This window comes from Clarias gariepinus, chromosome 13 (assembly GCF_024256425.1).
Source record: "Clarias gariepinus isolate MV-2021 ecotype Netherlands chromosome 13, CGAR_prim_01v2, whole genome shotgun sequence".
Lineage (NCBI taxonomy): Eukaryota > Metazoa > Chordata > Actinopteri > Siluriformes > Clariidae > Clarias > Clarias gariepinus.
Genome location: NC_071112.1, coordinates 21340778 through 21366031, shown reverse-complemented (window position 1 = coordinate 21366031; position 25254 = coordinate 21340778). Strand labels below are relative to the sequence as shown.

Here is a 25254-nt window from a genome sequence, read left to right as displayed (position 1 = left end):
AAACTTTTGCAGAGCACAAGGTTTAGATTACGTGATTATTTTTGGCAACTATTTTCAGTACTGTTTACTGATGAGTTGCTCTATGATCTGCATTTCTGTTGAACCGACAGCTGAGAAATGATCTTTGAGACTAAGGCTTTTCTCATCCAGACCCGAAATCAACCCCAAAGTCACTTACATCTTTCCTATAATCAGTGAGATTTAAGGTCTGCACCTCATTTTAATCCATGCCACAAAGCATGGGATGATGTTAATCGTTTAATTATGTCAGGCACTACACCTGTCCAGCAACATCTGCTACTCAACACATTTAATTTAGCTTTTTTCCTTTAATTTGTCACCCATCTGTATGCAAACGTATTTATGTATTTATATATGCCTTTATTTGTTTGGCTTTTTTTAATCTTTACATGATAAAGCTGCTGAATATAATGATGATGGCTGCTGGATATTCACCATTTAAACCTTCCTAAAGTGGTGTCCAGAGACCCCAATAAAATGTGTACACAGTACGTGTATGCTATTATAGTATTTCTTTTTTTTTATGACATCAGGACAGTTAAGATCACTGTTAACCACTGTTATAGTTATTAGGGTAGAGATTCTTTGGTTATCACAGTTCTACACCTGGCGTTTGTGTGAAATAAATCGATTTAAAGTGCAGACAACAGTTATTTTAATTCCAGTGTTTGATAGCCTAAAACCAAGCATAAATAATGTAAACTTCACAGCACACTCCGAAGTGATTTGCAAATGATTGCAATTTTTATTTGATTAATTAAAAACAAACAGCTTGGCATAGATTTTATAAATCTCTGCACTGTACTTGTGAAATGAGTAAAACTCTTTAAAACAATATTTTGTCAGTTGGTGTTTAATAATGGTGATGAAAGACACCTGCCTACCTGGCAGGTCAGAAGAAATGAGTGGGGATGGCGCAGAGGTACCGCAGATAGCGTTGCCACCTAATGGCTCTATAGCCCCAGGTTCAGCTCTAAGGTTCAGCATGTTCTATCATAAAGATTTACCCTTAGGTGACTAAGATCAATTGCCTGTAAGTGTCAATAAGTGTGTGCATGTTCATGCACTGGGTGGACCTCTTCTAGTATTTATTCCTCCCCAAAATCCAGTGTTTTTTCTTTTCATACCCAAAGCTTTGTGGCTAAAAAACAAGTATAGAATAATGTCAACATGAATGTAAACATAATTATAAAACCAGCTGAATTACTTTTTAATATAAAGGGAACATCCTGTGTGAGGAAGCTAAATTGCAGACACCAGTGCAGCTGACTAAGTTTTATTAAACACACAATCAAACCAAACACTGGTATCAAACTCAGAAACCAGAAACAGGCTCAGGTCAGGCAATGGAAAAAGAGGCACAGGCTGGCCTAGGCAGGGGCACGAACCAATAGACAGAATCTGGGTCAAAATGGGTAAGGCATACATGATAATCAATGCTTGGCAACAAAGTGGTTAGGATAAAGTGTAGACTTCGCATTGTGGGTGCATGTGTGTTAAATCAATAATCAGGTGGACTTAAGTCTGTGAGATTGGAATTGTGCATTGCGGCCATGTCCGTAGTCCACACTAGAATTGGCATACACATAACCCCATGCAAAAGTCTGAGACCATCGAAAGTAATATTTCTCCAAGTGGTAACCGGGGGCAGACAGGGCTCCATGAAACATACCGTTTTTTTATTTTCACATTGTGGATATAGCACAGCTGTGTAGTAGTACTGAAGGCATTACAGCCGTGTTATATCCAGAAATACAGCATGAGCTTGAGTGTGATATTGCTTTTATACAACAGTTCTGAAACACAATTTATTATCAACAGATAAGGATTTGTTTTTTTATTTAATCAGTTGTTTTGTCTCACGAACACTGACAGTTGTATGGTTACAGTGTAATCATACAGACCTACTTTTAACCATACTGATGCAATTAACTGTTATTAGAACATCTATGACACAAAGTGATACATACTGTATGGTTAAAAGTACCGTGCTATTACTGTCCATTATCGCCACTCCTGAAATAAGGCTCGTCCAATCAGATTGTTCGGTCGGAATTAACTGTTGTATAATTATACTCCCATCTATTTATCTAGGGACCTCTGTAGGCCGACTAGTGACCGTGGAGGCAGATGGTGATTACCACTGTATTTATTCCCATTTTATGACTGTGGCAGGACCTCTGGTTAACATCGACGTGCACATTTACACACTAAGTGCAACTTTGGGAACACCAATTAGCCTGATCTGCATGTCTTTGGACTGTGGGAGGAAACCGGAGTACCAGGAGGAAACCCACCAAGCACGGGAAGAACATGCACACAGACCATGTTATCGGACCCTGGAGGCAGAAGGCGACAGTGCTAACCACTAAGCCACCGTGCCGACATAATTATACTCAAAAGCTATTAATCTGTTTTACTGCTGACTTGGCCTAAATGGATGGGTATATTCTAAATCTTAAAAAGTCAAAGCACATATTCCTAGAAATACTATAAGCTTCTACCTGATTAGGGGGGAAAAAAAACCCTATAGCTCAAGACATAGTTTTGTAGTGTGTTTAGCTATATTTGCGTTATAATTATAATATAAATCTTCATATATAAGATGTTCCTGGCTGCACAAAGTTTAAAAATCTCTTATCTAAACAATAAATTTGGCACCCTCCTTTCTGGGGCACACAGAACAAAGCAATGAAGGGGAAGGCCACGCCCCCTGAGGGCTCGAGGTAACTACAGGAGTCGCGCGCCGCGCTTTTAATATGAGTAGCGGTGCACGCGCAGGGAGTGTGTGAGAAACAGAGAAAGAGAGAGAGAGATCTAGTGTACAGCGGAGCGCTTCGGAAACGGATGACTCGGATTTGGACGCGAACGAAGAGCGAAAGTCTGTTCAAACTAACGCTCGAGAGAGAGACAGACGCGCGTCCCTGTGCTGATCTGGATTAATCCGGAGTGCCAGAGAAAATCACCCTTATTTTTGCCAGAACGAGGCGTTACTAAGAGTGTGTAACAGTAATGTGCGTCCTGTGTAGTTTTTTCACAGGGATGATCGGTTGCAGTGTGGAGAGAAGGGATGCGGGTAAAACACGCGTTTCAGAGAGCGCGGTGTTGTTAGTTTTCAGGGAATTCCCGCGTTCTCCCAGGACGGGTGTGTTGACCGGGAGCTGTGGAGGAGAGAGAGAGCGCGTGCAGCTGTACTGAAGTGGAACAGCAGCACGGTGGGCGGGACAGACACTCAGACGCCGAAACTTTCTGCCAACTTTTAATGTTTTGACTTTTTTTTTCTTTGCACGTCGCAAAAGATACACACAGGCTGTAGAGTGGAAAACGCACAATTAAACACACACACACACACACACACACACACACACACACACATATATATATATATATATATATATACCATTCAAAACATGCATGGTGCATGCATGCAAAGACAATCGGTGCATTGATTTTTTTTTTGCAGAATATGAACACAAGATTCGATCTACTGTATTCATGTAGTTTGCACAAAAAATAATAATGTAGTTTGCATGCACGTGTTATATAAATGCATGCATCACATGATGTAGTTTAAGGCTGTTGGTAGGATCACCTGAGTTCTTTTAGTGCAACGTTTTTTTTATTATTATTCTTGCACAGCTCCGAGTTTAAACCTAATCCAAGTAATGCAAACGGCTGCAGGTGTGCGGGCCCCGGAGCGCGAGAGACTCCGAGGTGTCGGGATCAGCTCGGATCTCTCAGCACCCTGCGCGCGCGAACCCGCGGCCCCCTTTGTCTCCATAGCAGCCGCCCGAACGGCGCCGCGAGACACGGGCCGCGGGGCCGCGCTCAATGGATGACGTCACGCGCCTGGCGCCAGAGAGTCTGCAAGAGCACGAGCTCGATTCTCCCTCTTTACGCCCTACAGTGTAGTGAGCTGATCCGCTCCTGCCTAACCGGGTGCCAATTCATCACCTGTCAGGAATCAGTCAGGGCGCCGTGCGAAATGTACACAGCTGTGAGAACAAAAAGAAAAACATGGGTGGGGAGCGATCAGGGGGGAAAAATTGATCTCACCAGATGTGGACAGGATCTTAAAGAGTCCCAGATCTCATCATGATGGAAAATACGCCAAGGAGTGTGCGGCGCCCTGGGATAGCAAATGTAGTATTTACCGAAGCGCAACGCACAATCATTTAAATTTAGAATACAGGATTCATACAGTTACACAAGCAGAATAGCGTGCATGACATTATGTCTGGAGATTTGAATAGGAAATAGTATGAAAATCAGTGCATTCCAGCACACAAGCATCGCACCCGCATTCCAGCACATTTCTGCAAACGTCTCCTTGTTCGGATTAGGGGTTAACCTCGGGGCAGGAAACCTTATTTGTCTCTCAGATTACAGTTGCAATAAAGCTTTGGCTATATGGTATCTTTGTCTTTATTTTATTTAACAATATATTATAAGCTACATTATCTACAATACTGTACACACATTTGCTTTTCAACTCAAACACCCGCTCTTACACTGCACCACATTATGAGTATGCACGATTGCACAGAAATACTGTGTCAATTCCTATTATTTAATAATCGAAAAAGAAAATAACATACTGAAAATGTTCTACTGCATTTCACAATTTTGTTTTATTTTTTTAACTCGATTTAAAAAAGTGCATTATACACAGCTTTAAATTATCCTGATGAGGTTGGGGGGGGGATGAGAGACAGTCACCCAATATCACCCAAAATGAGGATGGGTTCCCTGTTGAGTCTGGTCCATCTAAAAGGTTTCTTCCTATTGCCATCTCAGGGATTTTTTTCCTTACCACCGTCGCCCTCGTCTTGCTCATTAGAAACAATCTGATCATTATGATTTATTTATATTTTCTTACACATTTCATACTCATTCTACAATTTCTAATTATCTAACAAATGACCATTGTGATTATATCTGCTTTATAAAGAAAACTGGACTGAAGAGTCTCCAAGGCTTAAATGCGGGCCTCTAACAGTGTTCCTGCAGTCTGTAAACAGAGCCAGTGTAAACACATTTTCCAAACATTCAAAAGAAGTTAAGAAGAAATAAAAAGCCATTCATCTGTTTGTCATTTTGAGGTGGATCACCTGACTTGGGTTTGGACAGACCTATTCGCACCCACACAAGCCTCATAGCTAACTATGCATGAAAATATGTTAGATTATTATGGGGTTTATTTTGACTGGGCAACCAATAGGACATTGATAAAAAAAAAAATTTAATGCTATACTTAGATGTAACATGTACATGCAGGTTGCATAAATATACTGCTGTTCAAGTGTGTGCTTGCTGTCTTGAAGTTATTGTTTGTTTGTTTTTAAATACGATTTTGAAGCAGACTCTTGTCAGGACAATCGGCAATCCTCCTGATCAGAAACAGGTACACTGAATTGCGGAATTAACTCGGAAAGCTGAAGGTAGTCAGCAGCAGCACGCGCGCGCGCTCACTGGTTAAAAAAGGAACGAGGAAAAGAGGGGCGGGACTTGTGCGCGCGTTACGGACCAACGGCGTGTTGTGAGAGCGATGATTGACGTTAAGCATCAGACCAATCCGCGAGGTCTACAACGCCGCGTCAAAACCCTCCCAGCTGGGTATATATTCAGCAATGACAGCTTGTTAATCCAGTGCGTTTGCTTCCACACAGCCGCGAGCGTAGCTAGAGCGAGTATCTTAAAGGAATAACACAAATACTTCAAATCGTCGAGTATTGCTTGCGAAAGAAATATTTAAAAAAGAATAATAATATATATTTAAAAAAAAAAAAACTTCAGCATGAAAGCTATAAGTCCAGTGAGATCCTTCCGGAAAAACGGCGCGAGCGTGACGGAGCAAAGCCTCGGAGTGTCTCGGAGCAAGACCCCCGCGGATGATCCCCTCAGCCTGCTGTACAACATGAACGACTGCTACTCCAAGCTCAAGGAGCTCGTGCCGAGCATCCCGCAGAACAAGCACGTGAGCAAAATGGAGATCTTGCAGCATGTCATCGATTACATCCTGGATCTGCAGATCGCACTCGACTCCCATTCCGCGACGAGTACGCTCCATCACCCGCGACCCGAGCAGGGCTCGAGCAGGACACCTCTCACCACCATCAACACAGACATCAGGATCCTGTCCTTACAGGTAAACCTGCTGCACGACATGCATGCGCAGTGCACGAGAGCGCACTTTATAGCGAATAGTTTTCAACTGTACATACTGTATGATCACACCGAAGCTGTGTGTATATATGTATATTTTTAACAATTAAAACAAAACAAAAAAAAACCCTCCATGCAGCATGATCCTGGTCATTAATTCTCTGCCGTCTCTCTTGCATGTAGACCCCGGAGTTTCAGTCAGACTTGATCACAGAGGACAGTCGGACACTTTACCGTTAACCAGGTAAATAACTCTTGTTTTATCCTTTTTTTTTCATTCCATCAATATCTGATCTGATGATTAATGCAATGTGAAGAGCATAGATTTATAAAATATGATTGTTTTGATATAAAAAAATAAAGCTTACCCGATCTAACTAAATCAGACGCGCAAATCTTTAAACTTCCATACTGTACATGTACTGTATATTAGGCTCTGTGTGTTTCATACATTAAAGATACACATTTGCTGTAACAATAATCCAAAAAAGTTCACCATGTAAAATTATGCATAAGCAATTAAGTATATTGTTATTGATAGATTTTTATTTTTTAAATTTTAAACTAGTTTAATGCTAAACTGTTGTAAAATCTAGAAAGCCTTTTTCCCCCCTAGTACATATGGCAAATTGGTACCAAGTGGATTAAGCAAGTTACAGTAATAGCCTGTAAATAAGCTGTGTACAGCCTATAGAAATGCTCACACTGGACATAAGGATGGATCCGGATTTAATTACAAGCCTGCGTCCTATCAGTAGTCAGCAGGAGTGTTTCCTCTGGCCGTGGTTAGAGCAGCTCCATCTGGTCCGCAGCGTTTCACTCTCTCTCGGAGTGTTGGGTTAAACGCTGGAGCCGCGGCTTCCTCTCTGGCGCCAGGCTGTCCGGATCTCCGGCCTGTTTGCTCTGTACTAAATGCGCCTCTCTCTCTTTCTCAATCTCTTGCAGGTGTTTGCTTAAGACGTGAACACACAGGACCCAGGAACCGACCTTTTCTCTCCACACATACACACACACATACACACTCAATTTCTGTTCTTGCCTGGATCTCTCCCCCGCCCCCCCTCCTTCTGAATGAAGAGGTGTTTGCTTCTTAAAGGACAATGTAGGTCTATGTGATGTGTTCTTGGTTTGGACATTAATTTTATTTATCTAAAGACTCTAGTCTTTTTTTTTTTTTTTTTTTCCTTTTCTTTTTTTGTTCCTTCAAGACGAAGAAGCACTAACTTCCCAAAATGGGAGGAGAAAACAGGAATGGAAGAAGAAAATGTCGCCTTCTCTTAAATGAGATGTTTTTTTTGGTGAAGACGGTGTGAATAGAAGCCGGTGTGCTTCAGTTACTGTACAAAGTTTAGTCTTTTTTTCCCCCCACCCCTCTATATTTCTTCCCATCATTCTTTGGGCACGTGAAGGACTGGACGGCCAATCTGCCATGAGCGTGAAACCTCGTGAACTCTTTGAGTTGTATCTTGTATAGTTGCAGACGCTGGACTTCCACGCTGCAAAGTGTCATGCTGTATTTAATTATGCTGAAACTTTTTATAAAAGTAATTGTAAATCGTACCTTTTTATATATAAAAAAAATAAATCAAATGCTTTATTTGAACAGACATGTCTATTGTAGTCTATAGGCGTGCTGGTGTTTGGTGGTAGGTGCTGGACAGCTATTCATACTTTGTGTTTTTAGTCCACCTGAACTTGCGTGTGGACACAAAGTTAAATTAAACATGTTATAATCGCACTTGTTGGGGGGGAAAAAGAACAACTGATCCACGGATGGCTCTAATTAGATCCTGTCAGTGAACTCTCTCCGGGCATAAAGTAGGGTACTAAACTGCACCATTCCTTGTTGCTTATAGTCTGGTTCATTTTTTAAAAAAAATAGATCTGTAATCTATTTTTTTTTTTTTTTTTTTAAACCCAGAATTTTAAAGTTAAGTTTTAAATTTACACCATTATCACCTTTTAATATGCTACTCAAGTTGGTAAATGTGTAGCTTTGGAGTACCATCTGAGCGACAAGGAATTGAACACTTGGGTACTAAAACATGGTGTCTGAACTTGTGTATCGGGTCATGTTTTTCTTCTCATGACTTGACATGAGGAAATGCTTCCTCTATTGACTTGTGCTTGATTTATGAATACTAAACCACCGTCTACTAACACACTAAGGAGTATGTCAAAAGTGATACACATGTAGGATGTTACAGGCTATTGTTTTATGATCAGCTTAAATTTGTGCTCAGAATTTGCTCTTGTTAATTCTTTTAATCTCCCCCCCCCCCTTTTCTTATCTTGTGTGGTTATTCCCTATCAAGCACACAATTTTTTTATTTTTATTTATTTATTTTTTAAGATTTAATAGGCTTACACTGAGTAACACATTCCAGGACCTTTATAAATGTTTACTTGGGTCTCAAGAAACCTTAAACTACTTGTCGGTAAAGGATTTGTGTAAAAAAAAAATAAAATAAAATAAATTAAGGCTCTGCAAACCAAACAGCCAAAAAACATTGCTTTAGAATAAATGTCCTAGAACAGGTGAAGGAGCAGGATTAATTAATTGAGCTTATGATTAACCAGTCTGAGGACAAGGTATTACAAGGGAAGTATACTCGGGACTGGTGCTCCTTTTTCTTCAAGCACAATGGAAATGTACATGAGAAACTGGTTGAATTTATGAACAGTGCGCCACCTGCTGGTGAATTTATCACATGTACTATGCACAAGAAAATACAACTGTTATTTAAAAAAATTTTTTAAAGAGTGTAGAATACATGTAGGAGATTTTATTTTTTATTTCTTCATGACCTGCTGTTCAACACAAGTCACATTAATATAATCTACTGCACCATGCTTTAAAATAAAACTGTGCTGTGGCTTATTGTAATTGTATTTTGAACACAATTATAGAGGACAGAGCTTGTAGAAAGAAACAGACTATTAATGACTGGACAATGCAAAAAAAGATGTTTTAAGTACAGTTTAGCCATTTTGATCATTTTAAGAGGAAAAAAAGTAATGGTGATATCTCACTATTTTTGTCAGTAATGACCATAAACCATTTCCTAAGTGATTTACAAGGGTATAGGATTTAAGATTAGTTGTGTGCACGCACACACACGAAGTGCTACATGCAACTTAAAGTGCATGAAAAACCAAGAACGCAAGTGTCTAAAATGCAGTGTTTATTACTTCCTGAAACATGGTCATGCATTTTGAGGAAATATCAGCTACTCATTACACTTACACTCTGCACACAAGATTTTCACAGAAGCCTTTTTTTATTCACAAAGCTAACACTAATGTGCATGAACACCTGAAAAAAACGATTCCCTAAATATTATACATAAACCATTTACTTTCAGTGCACTGAAAGACACAAACATTTTTCTCCTAGCTATTGTAACAGGTAAATATCCACCTCTTCATGTCACTGACCTAATGTAAATTACTACTAATAACGTTACAATTACACGTTACAATTATTTGTTGATTGCACTGTTTCCTAGCACCCTATTGACCACAGATGGTTGTTATTACCTAAAAACCTTCCACTAAATGCAGAAAAATTAACATCATCTCAATCAGCAAAACTGCACATTTATCTAAGAGTAGCAGGACAAACTCTTTCTTTGTACCACAGTGAATTCACTTCATAAAACAAAGATCTGTCCTGCTTTTCATAGAACACTCTCTCGTTCTTCATTGCCCTTATCCTGCGGGGTGTTCGTGCTCTTCTTCCTTGACACTGTGAGAAGATTGTGGTTCAGCAGAGCTCTGGTGCCAGTGCTCGATCCCGGGGAGATGATGAGGCTGTGCTCATCTCCGTTATTGTTGTTGTTATGGGGGGAGTTGTTGCTGGCTGTCTGGTTCAGGTTGGTGACAGCCTGCGTGTGTGTGTCAGAGGTGTCCCAGTTTTCCTCAGGGCTGCTGGCCTCAGACAGAGCTTCTGAGCAGATGGACATGCGTATTGTGGTCACAAGGTCTTCCTCTTTTGACTTCTCATCCTCTTCCTGGGGCTCCTCATTCTCCTCATCCTGTAGTGAATGATTAGACGAGCTGCCACTCGACCTCATGCCTGAGTCAGACGATTCTTTTTTGTCCATTCCGGCAGAGACAAAGCTCTTTGCCTGCCCCTCTTGCTGCTCTTCCCAGAGAAGGGGTGTGGCGTCAGTCTCTTCGGGTAAACACTCCTCTTCATCTTCTTCATTGGGTACACTGTGGTAGCGTGGACCCGGTCCTTTAATGCGACTCACAGAGGATTTATGCTCTGGTTTCTCATCTTCTTCTGTGATTGGATGGAGAAGACCAGAGTCCTGGGTAGCGGAGTAGTCCATCACACTGTCCCCTGCTTTAGAGTTTCTCTTGAAGGGTTTGCGACTTTCCTGCTCGCCATCCTTGGCCTTGTTGTCTGTTCTCTCAGCCCCGGAGCCGCCGGCTTCCAGTTGCGACATGTGAGAGATGTAGTCCTGGTAGGCACTGTGGTACTCTGCTTGCTGCCGGTCAGTTAACTTACTAATGTCATTAGACGACTCCTGAGAATTCAGACTAGACATGCTGGAAGTCCTGTGGTTCACGACCTAAGGAAGGCAAAGGAATATTTTAGCATTTTCAACATAATCTCTATCCACTACACCTGTAACAAAGGTGCAATTAGCAAAAACACTAAGGAAAGTTGTATTAAATCAGAGGTTTTTAACTCCAGTCCTCTGGAAGCCTTGCCCAGTATATCGTGAAGAATTTCCTACTGCAGCTAAGAAAACCTATAGAAGCACACCTTTTTAAGTACCACTTACTGAGGAATTCACAAATTTTTATACCAAAATATCAGAAAAATGTTACATGCTTAATGAATTTAATCAGAATAAACCTTTTTTTGACATGTGCAAAGTGTTTTTGTCCGCTGTAAAGCGTTTGATCTGCCCAAGAAGTATTTTTCCCTAACTTTGAGGTTAGGCTTGGCTTTTCATCTTTTACAATAAATCCCGTTTTCTGTGTTACAAACTGGTTAGAAGATTTCAGTTTCATTTGTGGTTGGTTAGATGCTTTATTAGTGTATGTATAAAATAGGGTCAATCAGTGGTCCATCTTCAGCCAGACCCAGTGGATGAAAATAGACACCGTTGGGGGAGAAAGGTGATTTACTGATAAAGAATGTGTGTAAAACTTTCCTTCACAACAGCTAATGATGTGTATTAGCTCTATTCCAATTAGAGAAATGTTCGTTTCCAGTGTTTACATAGCTAATATTTACATATTTTAATGGATTATAAAAGGTTTACACCATCTTTCTCATTTATAGTTAAAATTCATCCTGATCTGGCTGAATTAATTTGTTGCGATTGAGGTGTTTATGTGATGTATTTTTATTCCGGTTGGGCTATTATTCCCATTATTAGAGGAATATTAAGGTCATGTAAACACACCTACTGTTACGTTCTACAGATCATTTTAAGTTTGATGGATTTTGAGAAAAACTGATTACTTGTTTGACGTTTTGTGTCTCACTGAAACCAAGAAGCCAAAGATATAATAGCATAATAGTGGTTGCATCGTGCTGAGAGTTATGCTTACTCTTTAGGTTGCTTTTCTTACCTTCTTTTGTTTTACATAAGAACCTTACCTGGTTACTGACTTTTTCATGGATGGCTTCCAAAAAGTTTTCATCAAATAATAATGGATTTAATGACGCTCCTGATTAACTTGAACCTTGTCCTGGACTTGGTTTGACAGCTCCTTGGTCTTCAAGATGCTTAGTCATGTTCTCTAACGACCTCTTGGGCCTTCTAGAAACTATTTGCACGCATGGACTCCATTCAATTAATTATGTGTTATCTGATGGCAACTGGCTACACACACCATAAATAATGTAGATGATTCACAACATGGTTAGAAAGGGTGAATATGAATTACAAGTTCCATTTTTGTTTGTAAATTAAAATTTGTTATTATTTATTTCAATTTAATTTATTATCGGTTTTTACGCCCACTTCAATATTCAGGGCTACTTTGTGTAGATTAATAACAAGACCAGATAAATCCATTGTAGGTTCAGTTTGCTAAACTACAAAATGTACAAAGGTTATTAACAATTATTAACAGAATGATTAACAATTCCATACGGTGCAGCGAGATGTGCTTGGTAAATGTAGAGTGACTTCGTGCATGAGCAGAGAAACCAGAAATAGCCAATTGTATGTGTCAGGAACTGCACTAAATGTGTGCATGTGTGTGTATGGGTGTGTGTTTTTATGTTGTGTGTCAGTCCAGCTCTTCACTTCCTCTGCTTATTCAGGTCAGAGAACACTCCGTTTGTCACCCAGTAAACCACAGGCTATTTCCACTGCACTGATGGACTACTAAAAAGCAGAAGCTAGCTTCTGCTTCTTTGTTAGACAAGAAAGCTGCTGTGGTGGAAATGTATGTTTCGCTGAAAGAGTTAGGAAGGGGGTGTGTTTGTGTATTTATAACCGTAGTTCAGCATGGCAAGTGAATCTAAGCTATATATTAATAGATGCTGTGACTGTGAGCATGTGTTTAGGATTATAGACATGTATTTGTGCAGTGACTGTCCAAATCCTTACCTATATATAAACGTGGTGTTAGATGCGTTCAGATGGATAAGGTACACATATCTTATAAATGAAGCCAAAAAGCCTGCCATGCCTCATTAAACCAAGAGTGTGTGACTGACAACGCTAGCACCTTTGTTCTCAGGATGTCAGCTTACTGACTTTACCAGAAACTTGCACTTTAGAATCTTGGAGCTTGCATCAGCCTCTTTTGACATTTATTCTTAAGTAATTTGTTTATGACAGACCATTTGTTTGACTATAATTAAATCCATTTATGGACACACATTATACATGTGCTAAAAAATATAGCTTGAAGAAAAGGAGTCAATAATATTCTCTTTGTGTTAATAACTGTTTAGTCAGTGACACTGTACAACACATTTTAAAGTTGTTAATATTTTCTAACTCTACATTCATGTGATGGAGCGACAAAGTGACAGGCGACCGTACGGCGCAGAGCTGTGACATTTCAGCGACACCATAACAAGCAGTTGTAAATTTCATGTAAATTAAGCATGCTGTGCTAAAGCAACAAATCCAAACCCCTGGCTCTAATGATTTCTCAGACCAAGCAATTTTGGTGCATGTATTCAAACATTTTTTTCAACTCCCTGCCCAAAAACAACTTATAACCATGGGTTCACCTTATCCTCTTATAAACAACTTCTCTTTAAGATCTATAATGAAGAAAAAAGCTTGGAGGGAAGTAGCAAAGATGTTGGTCCCCTTAGTGCGGTGGTCATAGCTAATATGAGGGGCATTCAAGTCAGACCAGGACCTTTGATTGTGCAGAATAATAATTCTGTATATAATCCTTTGCTACATTTATGCACTTGTCCCAGGGGCTCACTAGTGTTTGAGTACTATCAAGGTAGATAGTTTTCGCAGTACACTATGATTAGAGCCATGATTAGGATATCTGGTTTACATCTAAATCAAAAAAGACTCATTATGTGGAAATGGTTTGTCAGGAGGTCAGGACTATACATGAAGTGTGGCAATAACTTCTAGTTGAGCTCCTGTAATGTGAAAGTGGAAACTGTGTGTACAGTTCTTACAGACTGATGAGTCGACTGATGAGACGACATTTTATCTGTCCATTTTCAAGGATCAGGTGTTCCACTTGCCGAACGTTGACAGGAATGACTGTAGTGAGTACCGAGCCATCTCGGCCAGAATCGTTGTTCACAGACGTACGGCCTTCATTAAAGCGTTTGCACTATTCTAAGGGTCTCATCACTGTACTGTGCTTGAAATCGTATGTTGCCGTCATTTGTGAGAAATTTCTTTACAGGTCCCAGTTTGACTTGAAAGCCTCTCGGACAACTAGCTTGCTTTGCTGCCAGTAAAGCTTATATGAAGGGTTAGGGTTAGCATGTGGCATGTAAGTTACATTTATTTGTATCGTAGGCTGCATACAATATATTTGGCTACTTTTAAGTTTCTTCGATGTACCTTTTAAAAACCCATGCTTACAAGCAACAATAGTAGCAGTCGCTTCACGTTCACAAAAACTACAAACCTGAGTCATGATAGTTTGGATGCTAGTTTGGTTAGTCCTGATCTATGCTCATTTCGAATTAGGGTAAGTATTAAATGAATGTATAGTGTATATGTGTTTTTTGAATTGATCAAAATCACTCACTCACTCGTCTATACTGCTTTATCCTGTATTCAGGGTCGCAGGGATCTGGAGCCTATCTCAGGAGACTCAGGGCACAAGGTACACCCTGGACAGGGTGCCAATCCATCGCAGGGCACACACACATACATACATTATTCACACTCTATGGGTAGTTTGGAAACACCAATTAGACTAAACTGCATGTTTTTGGACTATGAGACAACATGCAAACTCCAGGCATACAGAGACGGGAATCGAACCTGGCCGGGAATCGAACCCAGACCCTGGAGGTGCAAGGCGACAGTGCTAGGATCAAAATTGAAAGCTTGTAATTTGATACCCACCATCCAGTGGTTGTTGGGGAGTCTGGCCGGTTCCTCCAGTCCGGCAGTGCTGAGCTCCTCGAAGCTGAGGTTGAGACTGTATTGTAGATTGCAGTGAGGGGCTGCTGTAGAACAGACCGGAGGAGGAGGTGGTTCAGGCTGAAAAAACGTACCGCTGCCCTGCTCACTAACCTTTACACATTCCTCCTGCAGCAGCTGGCTCTCCACCTGCCGCTGCTCCAGCACCTGGGGAACAGGGCCACAGAAACAGAAAAGACCACACTCATTCGCTTGGGTCTTAGTTAAAGAAAAAAAAGCAGTAGGCAGATTATCTGATAGCTAAGATATGTTTGGGAGTTTCATTAGTGTTGTGCTGGATTTTTTTTTGTTAAGTTTAATCAAGATGTTTGATTTAAAAAGGAGACTTAATATGTGAAAAACAAAACATAACCGAATGTGCTGTCATAGGGGAAATTGGTCAACCGTGAGGTGGTGTGATGCAACCCAACATAAAATGAAGGACTGATTCCACCCAGAAGTTCATTACTTTTTTAATAGCAGAACATGCTAAAATGCAAAAATACTTCATTAAAGAATGACACTTTACTTTTTTCTGTTTATAGCAAGGAAAGCAAGTTTTAAGGTAAAGTGCTAAGGATATGTAAAATGATCCCACTTAAAGTTTATTATTATGAAAAACTCCAATTCCAAATCTGATTGCTCCAATGTTATATAAAAAACCCTCTAAAAACCTTCTGTGTTTCTGTATTATTACGGTGAAAAACGCTACATGAGAAGGTTACGTTTTTTGCTTCCCTCGCATCCCAGATAGCACAAGTTTAATATAAGCTTTATTTAACATTGTTGATGTACACAAAACAAGTTAGTTCCTTTTATCACTTACATTATAAAAGCTATAGAGGTATAAACAGTTGTTCCCTTATTAGCCTTTTTTTTTATCTATGCAGCTTACCATGCAACACTTTTTGACCAATCAGAATCAATAATTTTACAACGCTGCACTATAGCAGGATGAAGGAAGCTTTATGCTAATTTTTTTTTTAATATCTTTCTGGAAAACGCAGGACTTCCATAGTTGTCCTGTGTGCTTCCTATTTCCCAAAGACATGATTTGCTTGATAAATGCTACTTTCTTGTAAAAGTCAAGCTATTCAGATCTTTGAGTGGATGCTGAGCTCACACTGACAATAACCTTCGTTCATTCTGAGAGCTGCCATCTTGGACCAGATGGCTGCCTGCTTGTTGGCAACACAACATTCGTTTGTGGTAGCACAAATGCAGATCTGATCAACACACGCTACATGTTTTCCTGATTGCAACCCCGTGCCGGATGTTTTATCGAAAGACGGATTGTTTAAAAAGTCCATGTCCGGCAGGATAAATGGGATGGGGGGGAGGGGGGGGATTAAACAGAAAACTTTATTTTTCTATGATTTAAAGAAATAAATAACAAACAAGGTAATGCATTACCATCGCTTTGAAGAGATGCCAGTCCCCAAAATTCATGTTCATCTCCTTCTTGAGCTCCTCCAACTGACAGTGGCATAGGACACGACCATTCACATTTGCCTGGGAATCCAAACATTCACATCTTAACCTTTATCTGATTATCTGGCTCATTTTATTTACTTGGACCTGTGTGGCCTTGGGGAAAACAAGAGGCAAGCTTGTGTTTGGTGCGTGCTAGTGCATTCTGAAGCCCTGAGCGCTCATAAGTGTACTACAATAGAGATCTTTCAGTAGCTGTTTGTGCACAGCTGTTAGGTTGGATAATGAGGGTCTGAAGGAATTAGTCATGTCATTGCCAAATCTCAGGAAAACAAGCAGATAAATTCTGATGGCCATGACCACATAATTAAGGATTAACCAATGATGGACCATGTTTTTATAAAATTCTATCATTTTTCATATAATAGTGCAGCCTTAAGTGCGGTATTTCGCTTACGTATATCACAGCAATATATATTTTTTTTATTTAATTAAATATGAAACATTAGCCTTTTAAATGACTTTAAGTTACATTCAGTGGTAATTTAACATCCGCAAAAGCCTAATTCCGGTTATCACTTTCATTATAAACAATAAACAGTCATTTGTTTACCAGCCTCTCCTACATTCTCTCTTAAGTAAATAATACAAACTAACGATGTAACGAGTGTTTGTCACACCTTTTTCACTGACAAGGTCCTGGTAAATGTTCAGAGACATTTTAAACAACTGGCCTGCATTAAAACTGGCTGAACTGTTACATAATTATATGTAGGAGTTTCCTAATGCACATCTTCGAAATAACAACTTAAGAGGGTTTGTATCCATGTTTAGGAAAGTCAAAACTTTTTACACACAGCATGGTTGTAACACAGAACATAAGGGCATGTTGTTTTTAGCTGTGAGGTCTAACATTGAGCCTAATATCAGCAATGATCATTTCCTTCTTGGACTGACTCATGCTAGCAATTTAAATTTTCATTCATTGTGTTTAAATTATTATCCTTACTTTACACATCTTATTTTAATTAGTTGTTAAGATAAAAAAAAAACATTTATTAGGCTCTGAGAAGCTGGCAACACTGAATCTTGTTCCCAGACCAGCAGAATGTTAATACTTCAACCAAATTTGCTTTTTAAAAAACTGGACCTTTTACATGGTACACTTCCAGATTAGAAACTTTAAATACTGATTAATATGAATATTGATTTTAGGAAAGGTTTGTGACTTTTTAAAAAATCTTATTTTTTTAACCCTACCATACCTTTTTGATAGTGGTGATGTATTGCTCAGTCATGCTAGAGTCCAGACCCTCGATTTGACGTAGTCTGTCACATACACCATCAGTGCTAAGAGAGCTAAGCATCCCAGGAGGTATTGCAGAATCAGTGCCCTAGACACACACATACTGGCAGTTATTTACATATCGCTAATATCACTATTCACTCATGCATCCATGCATTACTATCCCTGAAATCATGAGGTAGCATACGTAGTGCACCAGTGATGAAGAATACAGAACAGCAGCAGGTATTAGAGACATATAAAGCCATGTCTATAGGTCAGGCCAAAGCACTGAGAAATCCAGTAAAATATGAATAAACTCACCAGTGAGCAAACAAGTGAAGAATGATACTGTAAAGCAAAGGCTTGTGAATTTTATGGCCCACATGCTTAACTGGCTACATCGACAGATATAATGTTTATCTGTTCCAACAATACACCACTCCACCTAATTAACTCCTGTGTTCGAGTGCTCATTAGCAGAATCAGGTGGATGCATGTAGGGTTGGAATGAATGCCGACACTGCAGTTCCTTATGGAGAAGCAGGTATTTATGGCATCAATATAAGTCATCATCAATCAAATCAAACGTTCAAAGTTGAGTGCATCTCATTAAAAAAAAAAAAAAACAGGTGACATGCTGACCAAATAAAGCCTCAAAAGTTTAAAGGCATCAAACCAAACTGCTATCATCTCTTTAAGCCTTGCCTTCATTGACAGGAAATTTGTAAATACTGCATCTAACTTCTCAGTAAAATGTCAAATGTAGGAGTTTCTATTCAGACTGATCCACAGGTTTGTCCTGTCAAACTGGCAAATACACCTTTGTACTAATTTTAAACCTGTCAAGCCAGTATCTGACAGATAGTCACAATCAAAAAGAGATCAGATGTTACCACATCTGGCCAAGTGTTAATCTGAAAGTTCTCTAAAAATATTCGGGTATTACCGACAGCACTTATGTAGTCATACATTACCTGATCAAATCCACAGCCCTGATAAGACCTCTAAGTTAATCTTGAGAAACTTGAGAAAAAAATGCAACATTTTTCTGTTGACAATAAAGCAAATTAAAAGTTACATAATGATCAAAGTGTTGCCTTTAGTATGATGCCAAATTCATTTCAGCTTCAGCAGGGCCCACTAACTACTGTATATATTCTTAATGGCCTCTGTACAGTTAAGACTTGTGCCAGAACTATGAGCTAGATCAAACCGGTTTCATATTTCTATACACACTTGCTGCCTCAGGTAGCCAAAGAGATGAGAGATGCCAAGAGCGTTTAATGGGTTGTTGCTGATAATGCAAGACATTCCATGAATGATTAATCACAAAACAGGCGATTTTTACATCAGTTACGTTCACCAACAGCACTCTGAAGCGGGTTTTTTGTCCAGAGTAAGCACATTTAGAAAAAGGGGGGAGAAAGACATTGGCAAGAAAACTGTTTCTGAGAGAATTTACTATCACATGTTAAAAACCCGCAGTTATAGACGTCTATGTTAAGCATAATTCATACAGCCTTTATACTATGTTATATAATTTATTTGTCAGAACATTTAAATAGACAGCCAATCAGTCATTTTTTTCTGACTTCCATTGAGCCTGTCCTTTCATTAAAACTTTCATTTCTTTTTATTATGGGAAATCTGGTTTATTTTAAGACAAAAACAAAACACATGAGCTTCTCATGCGCCTTGAAAATAATTGTGAAAATGTGTCTAAACCAGGCCACAAGCATTGTTCTTGGGAACAGATCATGAAAGCTGGTTATCTAGGGACAGTAACTAGAACTGTCCCAGCAAGCCTGAATGAGGAATAAGATTTATGTTAAAGGTCACTGATGTGAGAAGTGAAAGCTCTAGTGTCCAGCTGCAACTATGAAATGTGGCATTTTTCTAGGCAGCTCATAAAAATTCTAGTGTATGACATTGCCCATCACTTAGAAAGCATTTTTCCCAAAATCACTCTCTGGTAAAAGCCCCACCATTGGGGATCTGTACATGCACTTTAATGTTTCCATCTAAAACAAATCTGATTCATCTACCAAGTTTATCAATCTAGCTGTAGAAGACTATGAATCACGGGACATTTTAAATCTACAGTAACAGGAATGGTATTCTAGGTACTATGTAAAGCAAGCCAAAGCAAAAGGATAGAAATTAATGAAAAATGAGGAAAAGTCTCATGTGAAGGAGTATGTACCTGCTTTACTCTGGGGGGCTGAGCATTTGTCCGTCCAGAACAGGAGAGGATATGAAAGGAGGAGGAAAGAATGATTATATTAAGATTTAAATCATCATCAAGGTCAAAGGAGGATTTGTGAAGACAAATTAAGCTTGGACCATAATTCTTTAAAAGGGCTAAATGAACTTGGTATAAAAGTGACAGGAGAGTTCAAATAAAAATACAAAAATAAATAAATAAATAATATTTGAATGTTTGTAATAAAATGTTTCCCAATTTCATTACAAACGTTTTCCTAGATAATAGCTGTTGGAAATGATCATCACGAATGTTTCCTCGCATTATCAGGTTATGACACTAAGATTGCAATAAACATTTTGTCATTAAAACTAATGTCTTAGAAGTGTGTCATTAACAATTTGAATGACATGAGAAATCACTGCTTGATGAAACAATTACAGTGGATTACAGTGAGGCCTTGAGTACTAGTATATTTTTTATCGCTATTTTTCCCCCCATATATGTTGTTTACCATTAAGCGTTAAAAAGAAAAGCTCTCTGGGTTCATATCTGGCAGGAAACACACCCTTTTTTGTAAAGTGAAAAAAGCTGGCCAAAATCTAGTATTCATCCCTACGTGCAGACATCATTAAATACAGTGAATCAAATCGGCTCTTTCACAGCAACCAACCTGCAATGCAGAGCCTTCGTTACAATGATTCAGTTAAACAAATTTACTGCATGTAAACGTGCAACAGTTAAAGCCAAGAATATTGAAATGGGGTGCAGGAAATCTACTATATCTATCTATCTATCTATCTATCTATCTATCTATCTATCTATATCTATCTATCTATATATATATATATATACTATATACACTCACCTAAATGATTATTAGGAACACCATACTAATACGGTGTTTGACCCCCTTTCGCCTTTAGAACTGCCTCAATTCTACGTGGCATTGATTCAACAAGGTGCTGAAAGCATTCTTTAGAAATGTTGGCCCATATTAATAGGATAGCACCTTGCAGTTGATGGAGATTGCATATTCAGGGCACGAAGCTCCCGTTCCACCACATCCCAAAGATGCTCTATTAGGTTGAGATCTGGTGACTGTGGGGGCCATTTTAGTACAGTGAACTCATTGTCATGTTCAAGAAACCAATTTGAAATGATTTGAGCTTTGTGACATGGTGCATAATCCTGCTGGAAGTAGCCATCAGAAGATGGTTACATAGTGGTCATAAAGAGATGGACATGATCAGAAACAATGCTCAGGTAGCCCGTGGCATTTAAACAATGCCTAATTGGCCATAAGGGGCCTAGGGTTAAAAAATGTGCCAAGAAAACATGCCCTACACCATTACACCCCCACCACCAGCCTGCACAGTGGTAACAAGGCATGATGGATCCATGTTCTCATTCTGTTTACGCCAAATTCTGACTCCACCATTTGAATGTCGCAACAGAAATCAAGACTCATCAGACCAAGCCACATTTTCCCAGTCTTTAACTGTGCAAGTTGTAGCTCCTTTTTTTCTATTTGTAGCGGAGATGAGTGGTACCCGGTGGGGTCTTCTGCTGTTGTAGCCCATCTGCCTCAAGGTTGTGCGTGTTGTGGCTTCACAAATGCTTTGCTGCATACCTCGGTTGTAACGAGTGGTTATTTCAGTAAAAGTTGCTCTTCTATCAGCTTGAATCAGTCGGCCCATTCTCCTCTGACCTCTAGCATTAACAAGGCATTTTCGCCCACAGGACTGCCGCATGCTGGATGTTTTTCCCTTTTCATACTATTCTTTGTAAACCCTAGAAATGGTTGTGCGTGAAAATCCCAGTAACTGAGCAGATTGTGAAATACTCAGACCGGCCCGTCTGGCACCAACAACCATGCCAAGCTCAAAATTGCTTAAATCACCTTTCTTTCCCATTCTGACATTCAGTTTGGAGTTCAGGTGATTGTCTTGACCAGGACCACATTTAAATGCATTGAAGCAACTGCCATGTAATTGATTGATTAGATAATTGCATTAATGAAATTGAACAGGTGTTTCTAATAATCCTTTAGGTGAGTATATATATATATATATATATATATATATATATATATATACACACACACATATACATACACACACACATATACATACACACACACATATACATACACACACACTGCCTGGCGAAAAATATATTCGAATATTTCGTTAGACTAGCTTTAGCTTTGAATATGCCACACAATGTGGTTGCCAAGTCATATGTAAAAATGATTCCTCATGCTCCCAGAAACACTTTTTTACAATTTGAGACCTGGGATTTGCCTGTGCCATCAGGGATGAAAAAGCTCAATTGATGGGATATGCTGGTCATTCAGTACATTAAGGTCTTCAGCTGACTTCATTTTATTGCCACATAACGTTGCTGAAAATGGATGTGACCAACTTAAGCAACCCCAGATCATGACACTGCCTTCAGGGGCTTGTACAGAGGCTTGATGCATGATGGATGCATAGCTCCATGTGCCTTCTTTCTTACCCTGATACACACGTCACTCTGAAATGACCTTTTTCCATTGCTGCAATAAATGGTTTTCTCATCCCCACACTTTTGTTTATTTCCAATTCTTGTGATCTCTGACCAGGGACAGTCATGATTTTCGTTCTGACTACATTTCTTTAGTAAAGTTAATAGTTTGCCACTATCCGTCCAGTTTAAAAAATGTATTTTAAAGTTCTTCACTCAGTTTAAGCAATTTCCTTAGTTGTTTTCTTTACTTTATGCACGTCTTTCTGGAATTGCAACTTATTTTTTGGCTAGGCAGTGTATATGTATAGACAGAGATAGACTGAGAGAGACAGAGACCATGCTAAAGTGTTTATCTACCCCCTTCTCACTTTGAAAAGCAAACATAAAATTTTAGAAGCACCCATCTTGGTGTGACAGCCAAAAAAAGTGGGTTACAGCAATAAAAGAAAAAAAAGTGGGTGTACTTGCAGCTGGACATGCTTTCTCTTTGAACATATAGCTCGTGCTGTACACTTGAATACTGATTACATGCATTAAAGAGTGAGAAAGAGACTGAAGTTAAAAGAGAAAGCAAGAAGAACTAATGAAAACAATGCAAAAAGGCATACAGAACTATAGTCAACACTGAGGCAAAATAGATACATAGGCATATGGGGGATTCATGGGGGCGTAACTGTGGCTAGCTCGTGCTTAAAAAAGCAAAAGGTCATGATGATACAGCACGAGAACAGTTAGCAGATTTTCAGTCAGGTAACCAGACTAAATAAACTTAAACCGCCTGGAACACAGCACTCAAGCTCAACAATACAGTAGAGAATGATGAAAACATAAAAATGGAAAGAGAGACATGGATAAAGGCTGTTCACATATCCTCTTGAAACAAGTGTAGAAAAGCAAGTCGTGATGCACAAGCAAACAATTCCCTTTAACATACACTACAGGCCAAAAGTATGGAAGCAAGCGTGTCAGTTTGCCTAAAAAGAAAAACAACACATACACTAATATCTTTTTAATGAGAAGACATCCAAAATGTATCTAATATATACATGATGAGCTGTAGTATTTTATACATTAAAAAATGTAATTTGGTTGAGAACAAGGTTTTGCAGGCCAGTTTTACATGTAAAATAATTTATTATTATTAGTAGTATTATTATTATTAATTTTCTATTTAACACCAATTCATCTGGAACCTCCAAATGCCACAAATATGAAAACATGGCTACTACTACACCCATTTTTAAATGCTTACATTTGCATATACATCGGATAAATGCAAATACAGTAAATAAAATAAGTATTTGATCCCCTACCAACCAACAATACGTCTGGCTCCCATAAACCAGTTATGTGATCATGTGGTACACAGGATAATTAAAAAAAAAGTGCTCCTAACAACAAATTGTTATTTAAATAAAAGCTATCTGTCCACAGAATCTTTGATTCAAACCTCACCACCATGGGCAAGACCAAAGAGCTGTCCAAAGATGTCAGGGAAAAGATTGTAGACCTGCGCAAGGCTGGAATGGGCTACAAGACCATCAGCAAGAAGCTTGGTGAGAAGAAGACTGTTGCGATTATTCGCAAATTAAAGATGCATCTAAGATTTTACATCAGGGGTAAGGACAATAATAAGAAAAGAGAGGGACCAGTCCAGAACTACACGAAAAAAGCTTGTGAATGATCTCAAGGGAATTGGTACCAAACAAACCATGATGCCCCCATAGACTGAAATCCTTCAGTGCCCACAAGGTCCCCCTTCTGAAGAAGGCATATGTACAGGCCTTTCTGAAGTTTGTCAAAGAAGAGAAAAGGATTGGGAAAAAGTGTTGTGGTCAGATGAGACCAAAATTGAGCCTTTTGGCATCAACTCAACTCGCCGTGTTTAGGGGAAGAAAAATGCTAACTGTGATCTTAAGAACACCAGTCACGCATGGACGTGGAAACATCATGCATTGGGGCTGTTTCTCTGCTAAAGGTAGAGGCAGCCTTGCTGCATTGAGAGGCCTATGGACAGGGCCATGTATTGTAGAATCTTGGATAAGATCCTCCTGAGGATGGGTCTTCCAGCATGACAATGACCCAATACCGCCAAGGTCATTGAGTGGCATTGGTCATTAAGGTCATGGAGTGGCCCAGCCAGTCTCCAGACGTTAATCCTAACGTATAGAAGATTTTTGGAAAAAGCTAAAACTTTGAGTTGCCAAGCTACAGACAGAAACCTTAAGAATTTAGAGAAAATTTGTAAAGAAGTGTGGTTAAAAATCCCTCCTGAGATGTGTGCAAACCTGGTAACCAACTACAAGAAACCTTTGTGCTTGCCAACAAAGGTTTCTCTATCAAGTCACGTTTTGCTTGGGGATTATACTTATTTTATTTATTAAAATTCAGCTTAATTTATAACCTTTGTTATCCTCTAAAATAAACATATGATCAAAAATTATAGACCTTTCATTTCTTTGTAAGTGGGCAAACTTACAAAATCCGCAGGGCATCAGATAATTATTTTCCCATATGTATATGGCTTTAGTGTAAAAAAAATCTAAATCAAAAAATTATTAAAGCTTTACCTAGAGTCTCTGTTACTTTACCTAACGTCTCTGTTATGTTTGCTAAAAGAAGAAGCCTTTGTCACGTATACTTTACTGTACAGTAAGATTATTTTCTTCACATATCCCAGATTGTTAGGAATCTGACAAAAGGGACTTAATGACCCAACAGTGGTTTCAACACTGACTTTTGTATCATTAAACCCAGAGCCACAACCATTATGCATTATGAGCTAAGATGTCATACTATAGGTGGTTAGGCCGACTGCCATAATTGTAAAGATACTTTACAATTTGTTCGTTTGTATTAAAAAAAAAAAAGGCATGTTTATGGATGTACAGCAAAATGTAATGTTTTACATACCTAAGTGGCCACAGTGGCAAAAAAAAAGAAATCTTGATTTTAAAAAAATCTATTATTTTCTAATTTACACTGAATAATGGGATTATAAATATTTACAGTGTATAGATGTAGAACGTTAAAGT

General features: G+C 39.0%; 2 protein-coding genes across 9 annotated transcripts in view; one reads left to right on the top strand and one right to left on the bottom strand.

The window, feature by feature from the left end:
- Positions 1–5675: 5675 nt before the first annotated feature.
- On the top strand, positions 5676–7789 carry id2a (inhibitor of DNA binding 2a). The gene is made up of 3 exons (XM_053509294.1): positions 5676–6169; positions 6370–6430; positions 7132–7789. Exons 1-2 carry the CDS (start codon positions 5819–5821, stop codon positions 6424–6426), a joined length of 408 nt encoding a protein of 135 aa, XP_053365269.1. The 5' UTR covers positions 5676–5818; the 3' UTR covers positions 6427–6430; positions 7132–7789.
- Positions 7790–9045: 1256 nt separating this feature from the next.
- Positions 9046–25254, bottom strand: part of kidins220a (kinase D-interacting substrate 220a) — a 65662-nt gene continuing 49453 nt past the window's right edge. For 4 of the 8 annotated variants that reach the window (XM_053509285.1, XM_053509289.1, XM_053509287.1 and 1 more), the window contains 5 exons: positions 19709–19726; positions 17483–17611; positions 16200–16298; positions 14730–14954; positions 9047–10766 (listed from right to left, as the gene is read on the bottom strand). In XM_053509285.1, the coding sequence (XP_053365260.1) occupies positions 9867–10766; positions 14730–14954; positions 16200–16298; positions 17483–17611; positions 19709–19726 (1371 nt within the window). In that variant the 3' untranslated portion in view covers positions 9047–9866. Of the gene's footprint in view, positions 10767–14729; positions 14955–16199; positions 16299–17482; positions 17612–19708; positions 19727–25254 lie in introns of all 8 variants that reach the window. The other 4 variants (XM_053509288.1, XM_053509290.1, XM_053509292.1 and 1 more) reach the window with 2 other exon arrangements.